Genomic DNA, 18,160 nt, shown 5'->3' with positions numbered 1-18,160 from the left:
AAGTTCCTTCATTCGTTTTAAATGTTCATTTAATATTTCTCCTTCCTTCATTTCACATCTGAAATATTTTTTCTTCAGGAACAGTTTATTTGCCAGAGTATCTCTCTCAAAATGTCCTTTTAGCGTGTTCCACACTTCTTTTGGAGTCTTGCAGCTTGTTATCAGATACAACTGGGGTGTACTTACATTCAGCACTAACATAGAGAATGCCTTCTCTCTCCGTTTCGCGAATTCAGCTTGAGCGTGTGCGTTAGCATCATTAGCTAGGATATCAGTCTCCATTACCATGCCCCATAGTCCTTTCGCTTTCAGGAAATGTTCCATCTGAAATTTCCACGTTCTCTGGTCCGCTCAGCTTGTCAATAAACAGCTTATCTTCCATTGTGAATTCCACAACACCGTTTATCTAACACAAAACTCCATGTAACACAGCCTTTTTAGCGATGCTCTGGGCCCATAACCTATTGAAGTTCAACGTGTTTACTCAGAAGATACAACCGGAACTACAAGCAGACACTAGGTGGCAGTACAACTCATTAACGACACTCATTGTCAAATTACTGTATTACAACAAGTCCACTGTCTGAGACCTAGGCGTAGCTGCTCCTTATTTTATAGCATCCCAATAAATCCTCTACAGATCAACTTCCAAGGGGGATATTTATATAAAATAGGAGTAATAGGTTATCTGCGCCGCAGAGGGAAGACGTGCAACTTCGCTCGACAGTAGGTCCCTGCTACCTGCAATAACCTCTTGGGGGTATCGTGGGTCCTAACTGCCTAGGCCTAGGGTTACGTCTGAGAAACGCCTGACGTTGACTAGGTTCTGGGGGTTACCTGCAGGGGGCAACACACACTGTAGCCTACTGCAGGGGCGCAGGAGATATTTTGAAAGTGAGGGGGACCAAATTGTGAACACAAACCCATAGTGAGATTAGATTTACCGGATCGCCACCTCTGGCCCACTTTCGACCATCATATTTTAAACTTGCCAGAATATTACCATTGATTGTTTTCAAAATATTTTTTGATTAAAATTTGACCAGCTTCTTGCTATGTGCAATTCTACTTTTATTTATTTTTTTTTAGATTTATTTTACACTACTTGGGCCAATGGTAGAATACTCTAAAAGTAACATGATGTTGATATTTTATGAAGCCATGAATGAATCATCATGCCTATGATCCAAACATAGACTACATGATCAAATAGCCTAGTTAGGCCTACAGTACCTAAATTGTCTGGTATAAACCAAATCAACTCTCCACTATGTGTCTGCAGTTAATATTTATGCAATGTTAGAACATGTTGGCTTAACAAGTTACCAGTCCAGAACACACAGAAAATTGCAACAGAAAGTTGCCTTTATAACATACCTGTCAACACTCCCGTTTTTCCCGGGTTTCTCCTGTATTTCAAGGTCATCTCCCAGCACCCTCCCGTTTTGTTATTTCTCCCGGAAAACTCCCGTAATTTGCATGGCCATCAAACTTAATTTTAAAATCATTGATCCATTCAGGTTGCCAGATTGTGTATGAAATACACCCTACACATACACGATCAGTTAGTTTCAGTTTCAACCGTTTTGTCATAGGCTAAAACCTGGCAACCCAAAACCCAAACTAGATGTACCGTAGAGCAGTACAAAATATGACCGCCGCCCAGTCCAGCACATTTTTTCCACAAAAATAAATCACGCTCAAAGGCCTATATGATTCTAACTGTCTCACTAAATTGCATTATCCACACTCAATTCTCACTGGTATCTGCTAGACAACAAGTACCAAAACATGAGTAGTTCATAGATTTCACATGTAAAATTGATTTTATACAACCCCACCCCCATCTTGCCTGTTCATAATTCTGAGAAATTCTTGAATTGTGTGCATGTGTGCGTGCACACGTTTATGTTTATGTGTGTGTGTGTGTGTGTGTGTGTGTGTGCTTGTGTGTTTGTCTTCGTATGTGTGTTTGTGCATGTGCATGCATGCGTACATATGTCTACTGTGTGAGTATGTGTCATACGTATGATTACTGTGAATGTATGTGTGTGCGTGTGTATCTGTTTATGCACATGTGTGCATATGGAATGGGTTAACATGACCCCTGGAGGCAAACATACGGAACAAATTGGTCATCCTAGGCCCTACGGTTCTCAAGATATTCACAGAAAACTGTGTCTGCCCTACCCTCCTTTCGGGGGGTCCAGTCCAGCGGGGGGGCTACAGATCAAAACGAAAAACAATGGTTCCATGCTATCCATGTGGGGTTACATGCCCACCAAGTTTCGTGTACCCCAGTCTTTCAGTGTCCCAGGAATCCTTGTTGGTGTACGGTCACTAAATGTTAGGGGTGTAACGGTACACAGAAGTCACGGTTCGGTTCATACCTCGGTTTGGACATCACGGTTCGGTACGAGTTCGGTACAATGGAGGGAAAAGCAAAACAAAAATGCAGAAAGCATTTTTTTTTTTACATGTCTCAGGCTGTACCACCTAGTGTCATACAGTCTCTACCCTGAGCTATCTGCAACAGCCTGAAGTGTGTAAGATGTAGGCTAAACAGTACAATAAGTACCCAGACTCCATCTGTAACTTGTAAACAAAATAAGACAATCAGCTATAAAACTGAAAATAGGCCTACAGCATCTCTTATTTCTGAAAGTGCAAATTACATAGAAAAATGATTTTTTTTAAAAATCCACTTAAGCAAGACCTTCAACATCTGTGTTTAGTTGTGGAATATGGAAGGGTTTACAATTTGCCTCAATATTTTTTTTATTGTGTGTAAAGTAATAATCTAGCCTACTAACTGAAAATATCACACTATTTTGCCTTTTTTTAAAAAACGAAATTGCTCCTTTCATTTCATAAACAGACTACAACTAGAAGTCACGTGACTTTGCCCTTTGACATTAACTCACCGTAGCATGGTTTGTTTATTAGCCTGGTTAGCGTTGTCACTTTATTTTACTGTCTATGCACTTAACACTACCAGCTCCTCATGTGAGAAGTTACAAGTTACCCCAACATAAAGGTAATTACCACGCGATTTACATAGCTTTCTGTCATTACGAAATCATTGAATTTAAGCCATAGGTTTCGGCCCTATTTGTATGTGTATCCAAAGGCTGCTGAAGCGCAGGGGAAGTTTTTCCCCTCGTTTCAGTGATTGGTAGTCTACATCATCTGGGTGATGGCTTCGAATATGTGTAGCATTTTTTCCAGTCACATACCCAACAACTGCTAAACAACGCCGACACACAGTTTCATCTTATCCACCACTCTTTCGCCTGTACTAACGTTACTGTACTCTCAAACTTGCGATCTTAAAGAGACCAGCGGATCCTCTAACTCTTGTGGGTCTAACCTTAGTGCTGCTAATGACTGACGGACTCGACCGACGACCTGACAAAAAAAAAACATAGGCGCCAATCAGAGCTTCAGAGCTAAGGCGAGGCTACAGATTAGCGTTAGGTGTCGCTAAAGAACTCCTGTAACTCTCACTACTTAACAGTAACTGCGCATGACATTAATTAATCCGCACACGAGTTTTATGTATTTTTATACCGTGTATTCTCTGTGTAAATTCATGCACCGAACCGTGACGCCCGTACCGTTTCGGTTCAATACGAATACATGAACCGTTACACCCCTACTAAATGTACACATAAATCATTTTATTGTAAGGCCCCCCATGAACGAAAGTTCACAAAACTTGGCATGCATTCGGAAGGTGTCATAATGATCCTACACTTTCAATTTCGTGCAGTTTTGACCATGTCAGCCAGAGATATTGTGATGAAAACACCTAATTTTTTGCTTTTTAATTTTTAACTAGGTGGCGCTATACATGAAATAAGTGGTAATGGGATTGGTTGACATGCCCCCTTAAGACCAACATACAAAAAAAAAGGTGGACCTCCTAGGCCCTACGGTTCTCGAGATATTCACAGAAAACTGTCTCCGGCCACCTACAGGCCAGTTGGTGTATAGTAACATAAATTAATTTATTGTGTGGCCCCCCCATGAACGGAATTCGACGAAACTTGGTGTGCATTCAGAGGGTGCCATAATGATCCTACACTTCCAATTTCGTGCAGTTTTGACTATGTTAGGTCACAGATACCTGCGATTACAACACCTCATTTTTACTTTTTTGTGTTTAACTAGGTGGCGCTATACATGAAATGAGTGGTTATGGAATGGGTTGACATGGCCCCTTGAGATCAACATACAAAAAAAATGGTCCTCCTAAACCCTACGGTTCTCGAGATATTCACAGAAAACTGTGTCTGCCCTACCCTCCTTTTGGGGGATCCAGTCCAGCGGGGGGGCTACAGATCAAAACGAAAAACGATGGTTCCATGCTATCCATGTGGGGTTACATGCCCACCAAGTTTCGTGTACCCCGGCTTCGCTGTGCGGCGGTCATAATTAGATCCCAAACCAAACCGAAAATGTTATGCTTTTGATGGCCTACCAGTATGCCGCTCCAAACGAAAAGCATCTCTAATGATGGTTGTTAGTAGACAAACTGGCTTCAGATATCCAACAGAGTGAATATGAGATTGTGCAGTCTTACAGTACTGTAGGTGACTGTAGTTAGTGATGTGATGCTGTTAATTGGGGGGGGGGGTTTACATAGTTAGCGCAAACCCTATAGGTTATTATTTATTTAGCGTATATAAGGCTTTTTTTCCTTATCAAAAGTGAGGGGGACGACGGCCGTCTTTTCAGCACTGCGTGGGACATGTCCCCCACGTCCCCCGTGCCTCCTGCGCCCCTGGCCTACTGTAGGCTAGTATAACTGAACTGCTACTTCTAAAAAACTGTTTTGTGTAAGGGGATACAGCAAGCATCAAAAGCATGTGTGTGTGTTGTTTTGTTTTTCTTGCTTTATGATGCATAGCTCATGCTCTTTTATTCACCGCATAAGTGGTAGAGTAAATTAGTGAAATAAAGTGAATTAGGCCACCCACTTACCTTTCCCTATTTCCCAAATATCTTATATACATGTAGCTTGCTTTTGTGTGTGTTTAATACATTTATATTTTAAATAATTTGAGAAATACAGGAATGATGACACTTTCATAGTTTAAATTGTACTGGGCCTTTATCAGTTCCATAATTGAAAAACTTTTAGAACATGCAGTGATGTTGAACCAAAAAGGAACCAAACCAGCAAATCAGTGGCACCACCAGGGCTGGATCGCCCTATATGCACACTATGCATGTTGCGTAGGGCCCCGCAAGTGAATCAAGGCCTCCTTCCCATCTTCCCTTGAGTCAAGCTAATGACAGACAGTTATAGCGCTAGTGTCTCATATGAGCAGTGCAATGAGCAGTGAGAACAGCAGTCGTGTAAACTTGTGTTCGTTTCTTGATGTCAACGAATAATCTGAGTAGGCCTAGTAACGTTAAGTTGCTGGCCTAAAAGGGAAGTGAATCCCTTATACTAGCAAGCCACAGACAAATCAGGGGATTCACTTACCAGAAGTGATGGGAAGTGAATCCCCTGATCTGTTTGTGGCTTGCTTACCAGCCTTTCCCAGTACTTCGCGAAAGTTGTGACATATACTGTAACTGCATATCCGTTTTTTGAATCCCGGCAACATCTATTTAAATGTGTTCATAATAACATGCGTGCTCAAGATGAAACTAGTGCCAGCGGGTCTGTCCTTTGGTGCCCTACGCAGAGTGTGAGATGCGCATGGTGGTAGCGGCGACACTGGACACTTTGTTCCAGGTGCGTTTACAGTAGCCTACTATTGCCCATTGACAACTTGACAAGGCCGATGAGGCTGTGATTGGAGCTGTCCCTGACAAATTACGGGATGTCCCGGACAATTCGGGACAGTTGGCAACCTTACTCAAAGTAGCCGCTGATGGAAGATATAAGACACCTGTCTACGATGCACCCTAAACACCAAGCTAGGACACTTCTGCTTGCTAATTAGGGTTTTCTGCCTTTAGAGTAAGTACTTCCGTCAAAAACATGCGAGATCTGTGTTGTACAGTTACATCATAACTTCTGCTTTTACAATATGTTGACTAACATTTTCGTATTTGTTTCAGATCAGATCGGAACCTTTCAATGTTTTACAACTTCCTTATCCAGGGATGACTATAAAAGATGGGAGTCTGACAGAAAGTAGCTCTAAAGAAGTGTAGCTTAAGGGATCATTAGAAGAATCTTCTGCAGATTCAAATGCAGATTTTGTTTCTGGAATCTTCTTATCACATAGATGAGGTAAGACTGTAGTTGATACTCTATAATATGTTGTCTTTGAACTATTCTCAATTAAATAGAGGATTACCATGATTTGAACTCTTCTCAATTAAATAGAGGATTTATTTGTAAATCATAGCATTCTGTTTTTATTCACATTTCACACAGTGTCCCAACTTTTTCAGACTTGGGGTTATATGTAATGATGAGTTCTAAGTAATGACAAGTTATTTGAGTAATTTAAAGATGATTCTTTTGGAGGATCAAGATAACACAAGCCTCTACCCTATTTGAAAAGGGAGTGGTCTGTATCGTGAAGTTAACATATACAGTAGGCATAGCATAGGGATAGGAAGGAAGGCATACGAAGTTAACATATACAGAGTTTGGTTCCAAAACGCTATATCTCCGTTTTTAAAAACATTAAAAAGTCAGGCTATTTAATTGTGTATTTCAGGTAATATCATTCAAATTGCAGTTGTGTTGTTTTGATTGAGTAAAGATAACTCAAATAACAATACCCAATTGGTTCTATTGAAATTACTTGGAAAACAAAATGTAAAAAGAATATGAAAATTTACTAAAATGGCTAGCGTTTTGGAACCAAACTCTTCATATGGGCACAGAGATAGGAAGGTGGGAAGTAAGGAAGTTAACATAGGCATAGGAAGTTAACATATAGGCATAGGGCCCCAGGTGCATGAGAGAGAACATGAGCTCAACACTTACAGTACAACCTGCAATGAGTTGATAAAATAAGATTCACCTACCTGTCACAAAATGAGCTGAGCAAATCTGGACGTTGACAAGATTCTGTCCATCTAATTTGGTTCAATTACACACCACAGATCTCTCGGATCCACACTCAGTTGTTAGTTAGTTAGTTTAACTGTCCTGCTTTGCAACCATGTTTGTGAAAGGCCTACCAGAGGACTAGAGAAGTTCAGTCATTTTAAAAATCACATACAGCATGTGCTGCCTAAAATAGCCCATATAGAACGATGGGATGCCGCCAACTTGAAGACATCCAGAGAAATCTAAACATGTTAAATTGAATTAATAATATGAAATAACTAAGAACAATTATTCACTGAAATTATAAATAATAAAAAATAATAGCAAGTTATTATTTACTCATCTGCAAGTCCTTCCAACTTATGGCGATCCAACGGTAGCCTATTCGAGGGGAATAAGTCTCATATAGTGATTTTGGAGAAGGTATACTACCCTAAAATTTGAAAATGCTTTTACATTGCATTTGACATAGCTTTTTGTGTTTTATCATGCTGTTTATGTCGAAGTCATGTTATATGTTGTTGTAGATGTTATGGAATATATTATAGGTGAAAATGTTATATGTTATGTACCTACACTTAGAAGGCTCTGTAATGTGACACACCTTGGAATTCTTAGGACCCTCCACAAGAATGGAGAACAAAGATGAGGACATTGCTGTGATTGGTGTTGGATGTGATTTTCCAGGAGGCATGTGATGTTGTACCCTCTTTTAAGTTAAAACTATTCTATATAAAATAAAGTTTTCTGGAAGGTTTGGAAAATAGCACACACATAAATACACAAATGCATGCACGTGCACACACACACACACACACACACACCAGTGTTGCGCGGCCTGCCCGAAATTAAGCGGTCAAGACCGCTGTCACCCGCGGTTATGAGTCATAAAAAAATATATTTTTATGATACTCGGGTCATTTGCGGGCGGGTCAGTTAAAATTAATTAAATATATATATATATATTTTTTTAAAAACTTAAAGTAGGCTATCACGAGAAGGCTGGCATCAATATTTAACTCATAATTGCTTTTCAAAGATTTCATTGGTTGAAGCATAGGCTACAGTAGACCTAATGCCACATAGGTGGAGACGGTAGAGATGGAGACAGTAGGCCTAAAGAGCTGAAGACGCGAGAAGTTAAAATAATAAAGACACCCCTCCAGGAAAAGCGATATATGGGAAATATTTGGAAAGGTTCTTAAAGAAGATGACAGTAGTGCAAGTTATGTTCTATGTACTTCTTGCGAAGCCATTTAACAGTATGACAGTCACAAAACAGGACGACCAACATGCAGTAACTCGTCATAAACGCGGCACTGGTAGACAAACCGAGCAGCCTAAGTGCAATTCCCAGACCTCAAGCATGCAATAGCTTGCTTGTGGTTTATATACTTACCCAGAACAGCTTTTTTAGACTAGGTACAAGACCTGATGACAAGTCACTCAGTAAAATAATGCTGATACTTTGCCACCTGCCCATGTTAAACTTTTAGCCTACAGCCGTGAGCAGGTAGCCTGACGAGCCAGACCCACATTGTTGCCGCTAGGGTGCGTCTAGATTTCGGGCGCCTTCAGGAATAAATGTTATGGTACACAGACTACACAGCTATACAGTATCTACCGGTATGTATAGGCCATATAGGTTCGCGCATGCATAAAAGTTACTTAATTTGGTTCATTGTGTCTGTGACTTTAAACAGTGTATGTGCTTCAAGGCAAGGCAAGGCAGATTTATTTATATAGCACATTTTCGTACCAGGGCAATTCTTCACACGCAAGTGCTTCACACGCAAAAATAAAAAAATAAAAATGGGAAAGTGCATTTATACTCTAAAAATGTACATTAAAAAAATAGTACAAAAATAGAGTTTTAAATGTATATTTCAATAAAAGCTAAGGTGAGACAAAAATGTTTAATAATAAGACCATAAAATCCATAAAATCCATAAAAACCATAAAATCCCTAAAACCAGAAAAGTGTTTGCATAGACGAGGGAGGGGAGAGCTCTAAGGAATGTTGGGATGGAAAGACCTAGGCATAGGCGAGGGAGAAGAGGTGCGTCTTTAGCCTACTTTTAAAACAGCTTGTTGGAGCAGTTTTTGTGTTCTCAGGTAAGCAGTTCCAAGCTTTAGCGGCATATGAGCTAAAAGCAGCTTCTCCATGTTTAGTTCTGGTAGTGGGTAGGACCAGGAGGAGCCTTTCTTGGGATCTGAGAGACCTGGTAGGGGTGTAGTGCTGCAATAGGTCTTTCAGGTAGACGGGGACAGTTCCATTTAGAGACTTAAAAACCAATAATAGAATCTTAAAATCAAATCTGTACTGAACTGGTAAACTTCAACTTCAGTTCAACTTCAAGCTTTTTGATTCATTCAACCAACCAGTTCTTATGCTTCATTCAACCAACCAGTTCTTATGCAGTTCTTAACGTTTTGACCAGCCATGTATCTCTTCCTACCTTGCTGCCTTCACCATTTTTGTTTTCAAAAGAAAAATGTATGTCCATGGCCTTGACATCTTGTCTTAGTGTTTAGCTTATCCTTTGCTGGTTGCGTGCATGCTTGCGCTCTTATTCTCATTCTCTCTCCTGCGCAAACATTTTGTCCTGCATATGTGTAGTTAGTTACAGTATACTGCTGCATAACGTTTCGCAAATAAATTAGTTTGTTTTACAGAAACGGCCTACTGTCACACTGCATGGTAGGCTATAACCAAAAGCACACATTTTGTAATTAAGCGGGTCGGATCGCGGGTCGGGTATAATTTTGTCCTAATTAATATTCGCGGTCCGAGTTGCGGTCGGGTTGATTAAAATATCGGGCGAGCTCGGTCCGCTTGTGACCAAACCCGCGCAACACTGACACACACACACACACACACTATAATGTGTGTATTAATATGTATTAATATTTGTAAAATTCAGGTGAGGGCCTTGACAACTTCTGGAAGGTTCTAGTGGAAGGTAGGAATTGTGCAGTAGAGATTCCAGATGAGAGATTTGACTGCTCCCAGTGGTATGATCCAGATGAGAACAAACCTGGGAAGACACAGACCAAGAGGGCTGCTCTCATAAATGGGTAATAAGTTCAGTTAAATATTACAGGACCTCATATACAGTAAAATATATCTTCAAGTATTTCATTGTTTTTGCATTTTTAAATTTATAAATGTATTTTTTCATATGTAAATATATTTGTAAAATAGGTTGAATGAATTTGACCAGCGATTCTTTGGCATCACGGATGCTGAGGCTGACCAGATGGATCCTCAACACAAGTTGCTGCTGCAGTGTACCTACAGAGCACTGGAGGATGCTGGGATTCCCATGGAAAAAGCTAGTGGCACCAGAACAGGGGTTTATATAGGTAATATCTCCTTATATTCAACTTTTTTCTCACAATAGCAATTTATTGTAAGTCTGGTGCTACCCTGACCAAAACAATAACATTCACTGAAATATTCTTTTTCCTTCAGAGGCAAAATTGATTGATAAGAAATGTCTTTTCTTCATAGGTCTCATGAACAGGGACTATGAGATCCGTTTAAGTAGCAGCAGCAACACAATAACCCACTATTTCTCCACGGGTACGGCTATGAGTGTGGCAGCCAACAGGATCTCCTACACTTTCAATCTCACTGGGCCTTCATTTGCTCTGGACAGTGCCTGCTCCTCCTCCTTAGTAGCCCTTCACTCTGCCTGCCAAGGCATCAGACAAGGTAAAAGCACAATTGCAACACAAAAGTTTCAAATTATAACTAATCAATAATATTCATGTAGCCTACAATAATTGTAATTAATCTTTTATTAAGACCATTAGATTTCATTGCACTCCTTTCGGTGATATGAAAACCACACGGTCCAAAGTTTCACCATAAACATATCATCATATGAATGGTTTTGTGTCATCGTACAGGTGATTGTGATATGGCTCTGTGTGGAGGCGTCAGCTGCATTTTTGAGCCAAAAAGTTTTGTGGCTCTCAGCAAAGCCAAGATGATCTCACCTGATGGCACCAGCAAACCTTTCTCCAATAAAGCAGATGGATATGGCAGAGGGGAGGGCTGTGGCATTGTCCTTTTAAAACCTCTGAAAAAGGTATCACATGTTAACATTTTTATTATAAACAAATAACTCAGGGTTAAAAAGTAGATGAAAAGTAATATTTCATATTGCTACAATGGTTCATATTCTTTTTAAAAGGTATAATATGTTACATAATTCATATTCAAATTAATATGAATAATTTATGCTATTTTTTATTAACATTCACATCAATATTCTGACTACATTTGACAGGCTTTAACAGACTGTGATCACATATGGGGCATTATCAGCAAAACAGCCGTGAACCAAGATGGCCGCACTGTCACTCCAATCACCAAGCCATCCATGGCTCAGCAGGAGGAGCTTCTCAGCAGAATCTACTCTACAGAGAGAGATCTGACCAGTGTCCAGTACATTGAGGCTCATGGGACTGGAACACCAGTAGGTGACCCAATAGAAGCAGGGAGCATCTCTAATGTCATTGCTAAAGCAAGACCAGCAGGATCAGGGCAGATTTATATGGGCTCAGTTAAAGGAAACATAGGGCACACTGAATCAGCAGCAGGGGTGGCAGGACTGATTAAGGTTCTCCTAATGATGAAACATGAAACAATTGTGCCCTCAGTGTTCTACACAGAGGATGGATCTAGCATTGATGCTAAAGCACTGAATGTAATCATACCTACTCAGCCACAAAAATGGATAGCCCCAAGCACTGGAAGGGCTGCAGGGATAAACAACTTTGGTTTTGGGGGGACCAATGCCCATGTTATCATCAAAGAGTATAATCAACCGAACAATTCAGATACAGAGGTTCGGAAATCTCAGAACATGTTTGTGCTCTCAGCAGCATCAGAAAAATCTCTTACCAGCATGATTGCTGATATGGCTGAACAGCTGAACAAGGAGACAACAGCTGACATACAAAGTCTTGCATACACATCAGCGTGTAAGAGAAGTCATGTAAAACACAAATACAGGAAGGTGTTCAGAGCCTCATCATTGACAGGTTTAGGAGGACAGCTTAAGTCTAGTCTTGATAAAAAGATAATCCCCTCCAAACAAGATCCCAGATTGGTGTTTGTTTTCTGTGGGAATGGCGTTACCTACAGAGGGATGTGCAGTCAGCTCCTCAAAGAAGAGCCTGTTTTCAGAGAAAAGATGAAAGAAATTGAGATCATCTTCCAACGCTACCATGGTCTGTATATAGTGGACACACTTGAAAATGACACAGCTGAGGTTGATTTCTCAAAACCAGATGTTGTCCAGCCACTGTTGTTCGCTGTTCAGGTTGCCATTGTTTTTCTCTTAAAACACTGGGGTGTAAAACCAGATGCTGTTCTTGGGCATTCTGTAGGAGAGGTTGCTGCTGCTCATTGCTCTGGTCTGTTGTCACTTGAGGATGCTGTGAAGGTCATCCATTACCGCAGTGTACTGCAGAACAAGGTCACTGGTGGGAAGATGCTGGTTGTCAGTAACATGGCTGTAACAGATGTCCTTCAATACCTGCCTTCATTCTCAGGGAAGATTTGTTTGGCAGCCCATAATAGCCCTACATCTTGCACTCTCTCTGGTGATGCAGAATCCATTTTGGCTCTGCACCAAACTCTAAGCAGTTCGGCAAACAGCAAGACTCTGTTTCTTCATGTCTTGGATGTCCCTGCTGCATACCACAGTCAGATGATGGACCCAATTCTCCCAGAAGTAGAAAGCAGCATAGGCATTTTGGAGGAAAATGAAATGGATGTGCAGTTGTACTCAACTGTGTCAGGCAAAATAGCTAGCGATCATGATTTCTGTACTGGCTCATACTGGTCCAAGAACATCCGTGAGCCTGTTGAATTTGAAAAAGCTTTGACAGCAGCAGCTACAGACAAGAAGAATGTTGTGTTTGTAGAGATAGGTCCCAGGCGAGCTTTGCACAGAAACATCATGGAGACACTTGGGAATGACTCTACTGTCCTGTCTTTAGCACAGCCTGAAAAAGATCATGAGACACTGCTTGCCACTTTCAGTAAGCTGTTTGAGTTAGGATTCAGTGCTAACTGGGATCAATTCTATTCTGGCATCCAGGTTGTTCCAACTTCCCTTCCAAGGTATCAGTTTGACTGTGTCAAGAAACACATCAAAATTTCACATGCACCAGAGAGTACAGCAAGCGGCCATCCTGTCCTTAAACAAACACGGATAAGAGCTCATGAGTTTGTTTGTGATTTGTCATCCCAAGGACTCTCATATCTGTCAGAACACAAAAACAATGGAGTCTCCATCATCCCAGGGGCTTTATATGTTGAGCTTGGCCTGTCTGCTTACATGGCGAATGCCAAACCAAAGGCTCCACTCAACACACTGCAACTGAGTATCAGCTTCTTAAGTCCATTTCTGCTGACTAAGCGTCAACCTGAGCTGAAGGTGACACTTGAACCAGTTGAGCATGAGACCCTTTTTAAGATTCATTCCAGCAGCACAGTCTTTGCTTCAGGAAGCATAAAATGCAAAAAAGGGCAAATGGCAGAGGAGCAAAACATCTCATTAGAATGCTTGTCTAAGAGATGCACATCTGTTGTTAAATCTGATGATCTGTACCGAAAACTAGACATGGGAGGGTTTCAGTATGGTGGTGTCTTCAAGAACAAAGGAGACATTTTTTGTGGGGAGGAATTCAGGGAAGCATATTCTGCTGTGACTGTTCCAGAAGAATTGCTTAGTCAAGTACATGACTTTTGCATTCATCCAGTTATACTGGATTACCTTCTGCAAATGACACTCGTCACAAGCTCTCAGGGGAATGAAACTAGACCTGGGTTTCCAGCAGCAATTGGGAGCTTAGTTGTCTTTGAACCTCTGCAAGATGAAATGATCATATATGTGCGTGCAACAGATATGACAGCTGATCACTTCGAGGTCTGTGGCTGCTTTACAGACAAAGAAGGTAGAGTTCTTGTCGAGGTGAAACATCTAATTGTCAAATACGTTGGAAGTGTTTCCTGTGTTGTTGATGAGTACTTCTTTCAAAATGACTGCAACGTCATTTCAGAGGATGTGGAGCAAACCCTTCCAGGAACTGCATTGGTCTTTTCTGATCATAATGCCATTTCAGCAGCATTGAAACCATACTTGAGTAAAGGCTCTAAATATATCTCCTCAAAATATGCAAACACAGTGTTGAAACAGGGACTGGCTACATTGTTTTCCAAGATGAACATTTCAGATGTGAGAAAAAACTTCACAGACATTTTGTTTCTGTGGAGCAATCAAGACCTCTCCACTAGGACAGTTGATGATGTCTTGACAAACATGGTAAATTGTTGTGAACAGTTGCGGCAAATAGTTTTAGAACTGAGGAATGTGAATTTCTCAAACTCTGTCAGAGTAGTGACCTATCGATCTTCAGAGACCACAGTGGACCATATCAGTCCAGGGTTTGTGCTTTCAGGCATGACAAGAGCATGTGCAGCTGAAATATCTGAATTTACATTTCAGCTGATTGACATCGGCTCTGTCTCAACTGAGGACATTAAAGCCCTCAATCAGGTCCTGACCTCCTACCCCTGCAGCGAATACCCAGAGTTGGTGGTGAAAGACGGTCAGATTTTCCAACCACAAATTGCTCACACCACAATGCTCACAGTCAACCAAGAGAAAAGGGATCACTGTTCACAAGCAAAGTCCTTCACTTTGCAGACAGCAAACCCTTTTGAAATAATCAGCATATCTGCCATCCCATCTGATGAGGAAGTTGGACAGATACCAGAGAAAAATGTTGAGGTTCAGCTTGGTAAAATTTGTGTCCACTCCTCAGACTACTATCCAGTCAGTGTTTCTGACCTCAACTTTGGTCAAACAATGTACTGGAACAAACACACAAATCAGAACCACAAGCTCCTGGCTCTTGACTTCGGTGGTATAGTCACATCGGTTGGGAAGGGTGTGAGCAAATTAAAAGTGGGAGACCACATTGCTGCCTGCTACCCTGTAACTGCATCCTCCAAAGTTGTGGTACCAGAGGAGGTTTGCTACAAAACAAAGAAACTTCCATTTTTGAGTGACCTCCCATGTGTTTCATACTATGTAGTAGTCTGGAGGATACTCCACTCAACTTTACCCAAACTGAAATGGGATGGCAAGTTGGGCATCCTCTCCTCCGTCCCTGACTCAGGTTTGGTGAAAGCCCTCACTCTGATTGCAAATAAGTCTGGATGGAATGCCTTTGTTGCAACTGAGCTGAGTGGGCCACTGCAAGATCTGAACAAATTTGATGCACTTGTCTTACTGCCTCCATTTGACAAATCTCTATTAGTCAAAGCGTGCACTGTTGCTGGGGTTAAGAATGTTGTTGTTGTTTGTGATAGTAAGTTCTCATCTCCTGTCTCCCAAAACATTCTTGGAGAAGACAATGATGCTTGTATTCATACCATTGTCACATCTAGCATCTTAGCTAAAGGCTCTATCAGAGCAAACCAGCCACGGATATACAAATGGCTGAAAGCCTTGCACCTTGACAAAAAGTTGCTATCTCTTCCAACTATTACATTTCAGAGGAGCACAACTGGAAGCATTGAGCTTTTGCCCTTTGATGAGCCAGAGTCTTATTTCAGTGTCAGAACTATGCCTGTGGTGGCACTAAATGAAAGCAATAGTAAGCATGCAGCCTCTGACATTTCACTGCGACCAAGAGAACACAGGCTCTTCAACAAGAACTGTGTGTACATTGTGACTGGAGGACTCACAGGACTTGGATTTGAGACAGTGAGGTTCATTGCTGAGAGAGGTGGAGGGTACATTGTCATTCTCTCCAGGAAGAGCCCCAGCTCTGAGATGCAACAGGAGATTGATACTGTGAAGCAGCAGTGTGGGGCAGTGATTGTCAGTGTGCAGTGTGACATTGCTGTAAGTGAACAAGTCAAAAGGGCCATCCTAAACATCAAAGAAATATTCCCCTCCTGTCCAATCAAAGGAATATTTCACAGTGCAGTTGTACTTCATGATGCTCTCATTGCAAGCCTTGACCAATCCCTCTATGAGAAGGTTCTGAAGCCTAAAGTGAACGGAGCACTGAATCTGCATAATGCCACTAAGCACTGTAAACTAGAGTACTTTGTGTGCTATTCATCTATCTCTGCTGTTCTTGGCAATGCATCCCAGACAAACTATGCAGCTGCTAACTCATTTCTTGACACCTTCTGTCATTATAGAAGGCGTCTCGGACTTGCAGCGCAGTCCATCAACTGGGGGGCCTTGAACCTTGGCCTTCTGTTGAACAAAGACCATCTGCAAAAATTTCTAGAGGCCAAAGGCATGATGGTGATGGAGGGTCCAGAAATCCTCCAGAGCTTAGAGCAGTGCCTACTTTTGAACAAACCTCAACAGGTTATTTGCAAGTTCAATTTCAAAACCATGTATCACCATAGTTTTGCACAAAATCCCTCTCTCTTTAAACGGTTGAGGAGTCTGGTTGAAGGAGAACTGAAAGATGCAGAAATGTCTGATCCACAGGCTGCACATAATGAACTGCCTTCTTCCCCGCATGAATTGGTCAGGACCATACTCAGTGAGACCTTGGGTGTTGAGTATGATGAGCTGAATGATGAGACATTCCTCTCAGCTCTGGGTGTTGACTCCATGTTGGGTATAACCCTGCAGAATCTTATCTTCCAGGGGAGAGGTATAAACATCTCTCTTGTCAACTTACTGGATCCTAGCTGTACTGTTGCTACCCTGGCAGCTTTACTGACAGAACATACAAGAGAAGATCATGAAGACAATAATGATAATACTTCATTATAGATCACAGATGTAGCACAGATGGTGTGTTTCAGGTTTATAGCAGAGAAGCTCACAACAAAAGCTTTTGTCAAACAGATTGAGAATGCATGACAGTAGAGTGTAAAATATATCCCCTAGCTCAACTATTTTTCTGAGGAAAATATGTGCATGATGCTATATTAATCATTATGGTAATAGTTATGGTTGTATATTTTGCAGATACTTTTGTTCAAAGCAACATACAGGATATGAACATTACATTAGTTAAAGTTAATAGTTTGAAATAAAGTGAAAAAAATCTACACAATCATTAATATAATTAATATGACCTTATTTATCATGTCTCATATTCATATTAACATTATTTGGTATAGTGTAATGTTGTTGTAACCTTCCTAATCAAATGTATCAATTAAAAAGCATGTCAATAAAAATATATACCACTGAAAATTGCATCTGACCCTTTTAATTTGTGCTGTTTCAGAAGATATGTGTATTTTGTGGACAGAGTTTTTAGTAAATGTTGGGAAACATTACCATACAGAGTACCTAAATATGGCAGCATAAAGCCTGCCATATAGGGGGTATAGGGAAATGTGAATTTGTGAGAAGGAATTGAATGAAACAGTGCCAGGGTAAACCTTGCTAAATTATGTTTTATTATTTAACATAAACAATGAATAACCAAGTACTAATTATAATTTGGGCTATACATTAAGCATGTATTGCTAGAGAAACCTATGATATTCCTCCAGCCCACAAAGGCTCAGTCAGTGGGTGTTTATAGATGGCAGAAGCAAATGTGGGCTTGGGCTCCCTCAAACCATGATGTAAGGCAGTTATTGTGCCACAAGATGGCAATGTTTAGTAGCATTAATGTGCTTGGACATTTGCTGCATTTTCACAGAATGCTTTGTAGTGTTGCAAAGAGAAAAGACATGAAACTATGCACTTTTGAAATTGTCTCAATACAAAACAAAAGGAGCATAGATGTTGTGCTTTTGATGGCCTACCAGTATGCCGCTCCAAACGAAAAGCATCTCTAATGATGGTTGTTAGTAGACAAACTGGCTTCAGATATCCAACAGAGTGAATATGAGATTGTGCAGTCTTACAGTACTGTAGGTGACTGTAGTTAGTGATGTGATGCTGTTAATTGGGGGCGGGGGGGTTACATAGTTAGCGCAAACCCTATAGGTTATTATTTATTTAGCGTATATAAGGCTTTTTTTCCTTATCAAAAGTGAGGGGGACGACGGCCGTCTTTTCAGCACTGCGTGGGACATGTCCCCCACGTCCCCCGTGCCTCCTGCGCCCCTGG

At 40.9% G+C, this 18,160-nt stretch overlaps 1 protein-coding gene across 1 annotated transcript; it reads left to right on the top strand.

Annotated features, from left to right (window-relative positions):
• Positions 1-6,174: 6,174 nt before the first annotated feature.
• Positions 6,175-17,011, top strand: LOC121688661 (phenolphthiocerol/phthiocerol polyketide synthase subunit C-like). Its single transcript, XM_042068395.1, has 7 exons — positions 6,175-6,253; positions 7,646-7,717; positions 9,952-10,105; positions 10,233-10,393; positions 10,542-10,745; positions 10,943-11,124; positions 11,326-17,011. Exons 2-7 carry the CDS (start codon positions 7,660-7,662, stop codon positions 16,858-16,860), a joined length of 6,294 nt encoding a protein of 2,097 aa, XP_041924329.1. The 5' UTR covers positions 6,175-6,253; positions 7,646-7,659; the 3' UTR covers positions 16,861-17,011.
• The last annotated feature ends 1,149 nt before the right edge of the window (positions 17,012-18,160 follow it).

This window comes from Alosa sapidissima, chromosome 17, assembly GCF_018492685.1.
Source record: "Alosa sapidissima isolate fAloSap1 chromosome 17, fAloSap1.pri, whole genome shotgun sequence".
Lineage (NCBI taxonomy): Eukaryota > Metazoa > Chordata > Actinopteri > Clupeiformes > Clupeidae > Alosa > Alosa sapidissima.
Note: the sequence above shows the minus strand (reverse complement) of the source record. Positions and strands in the feature narration are given on the sequence as shown.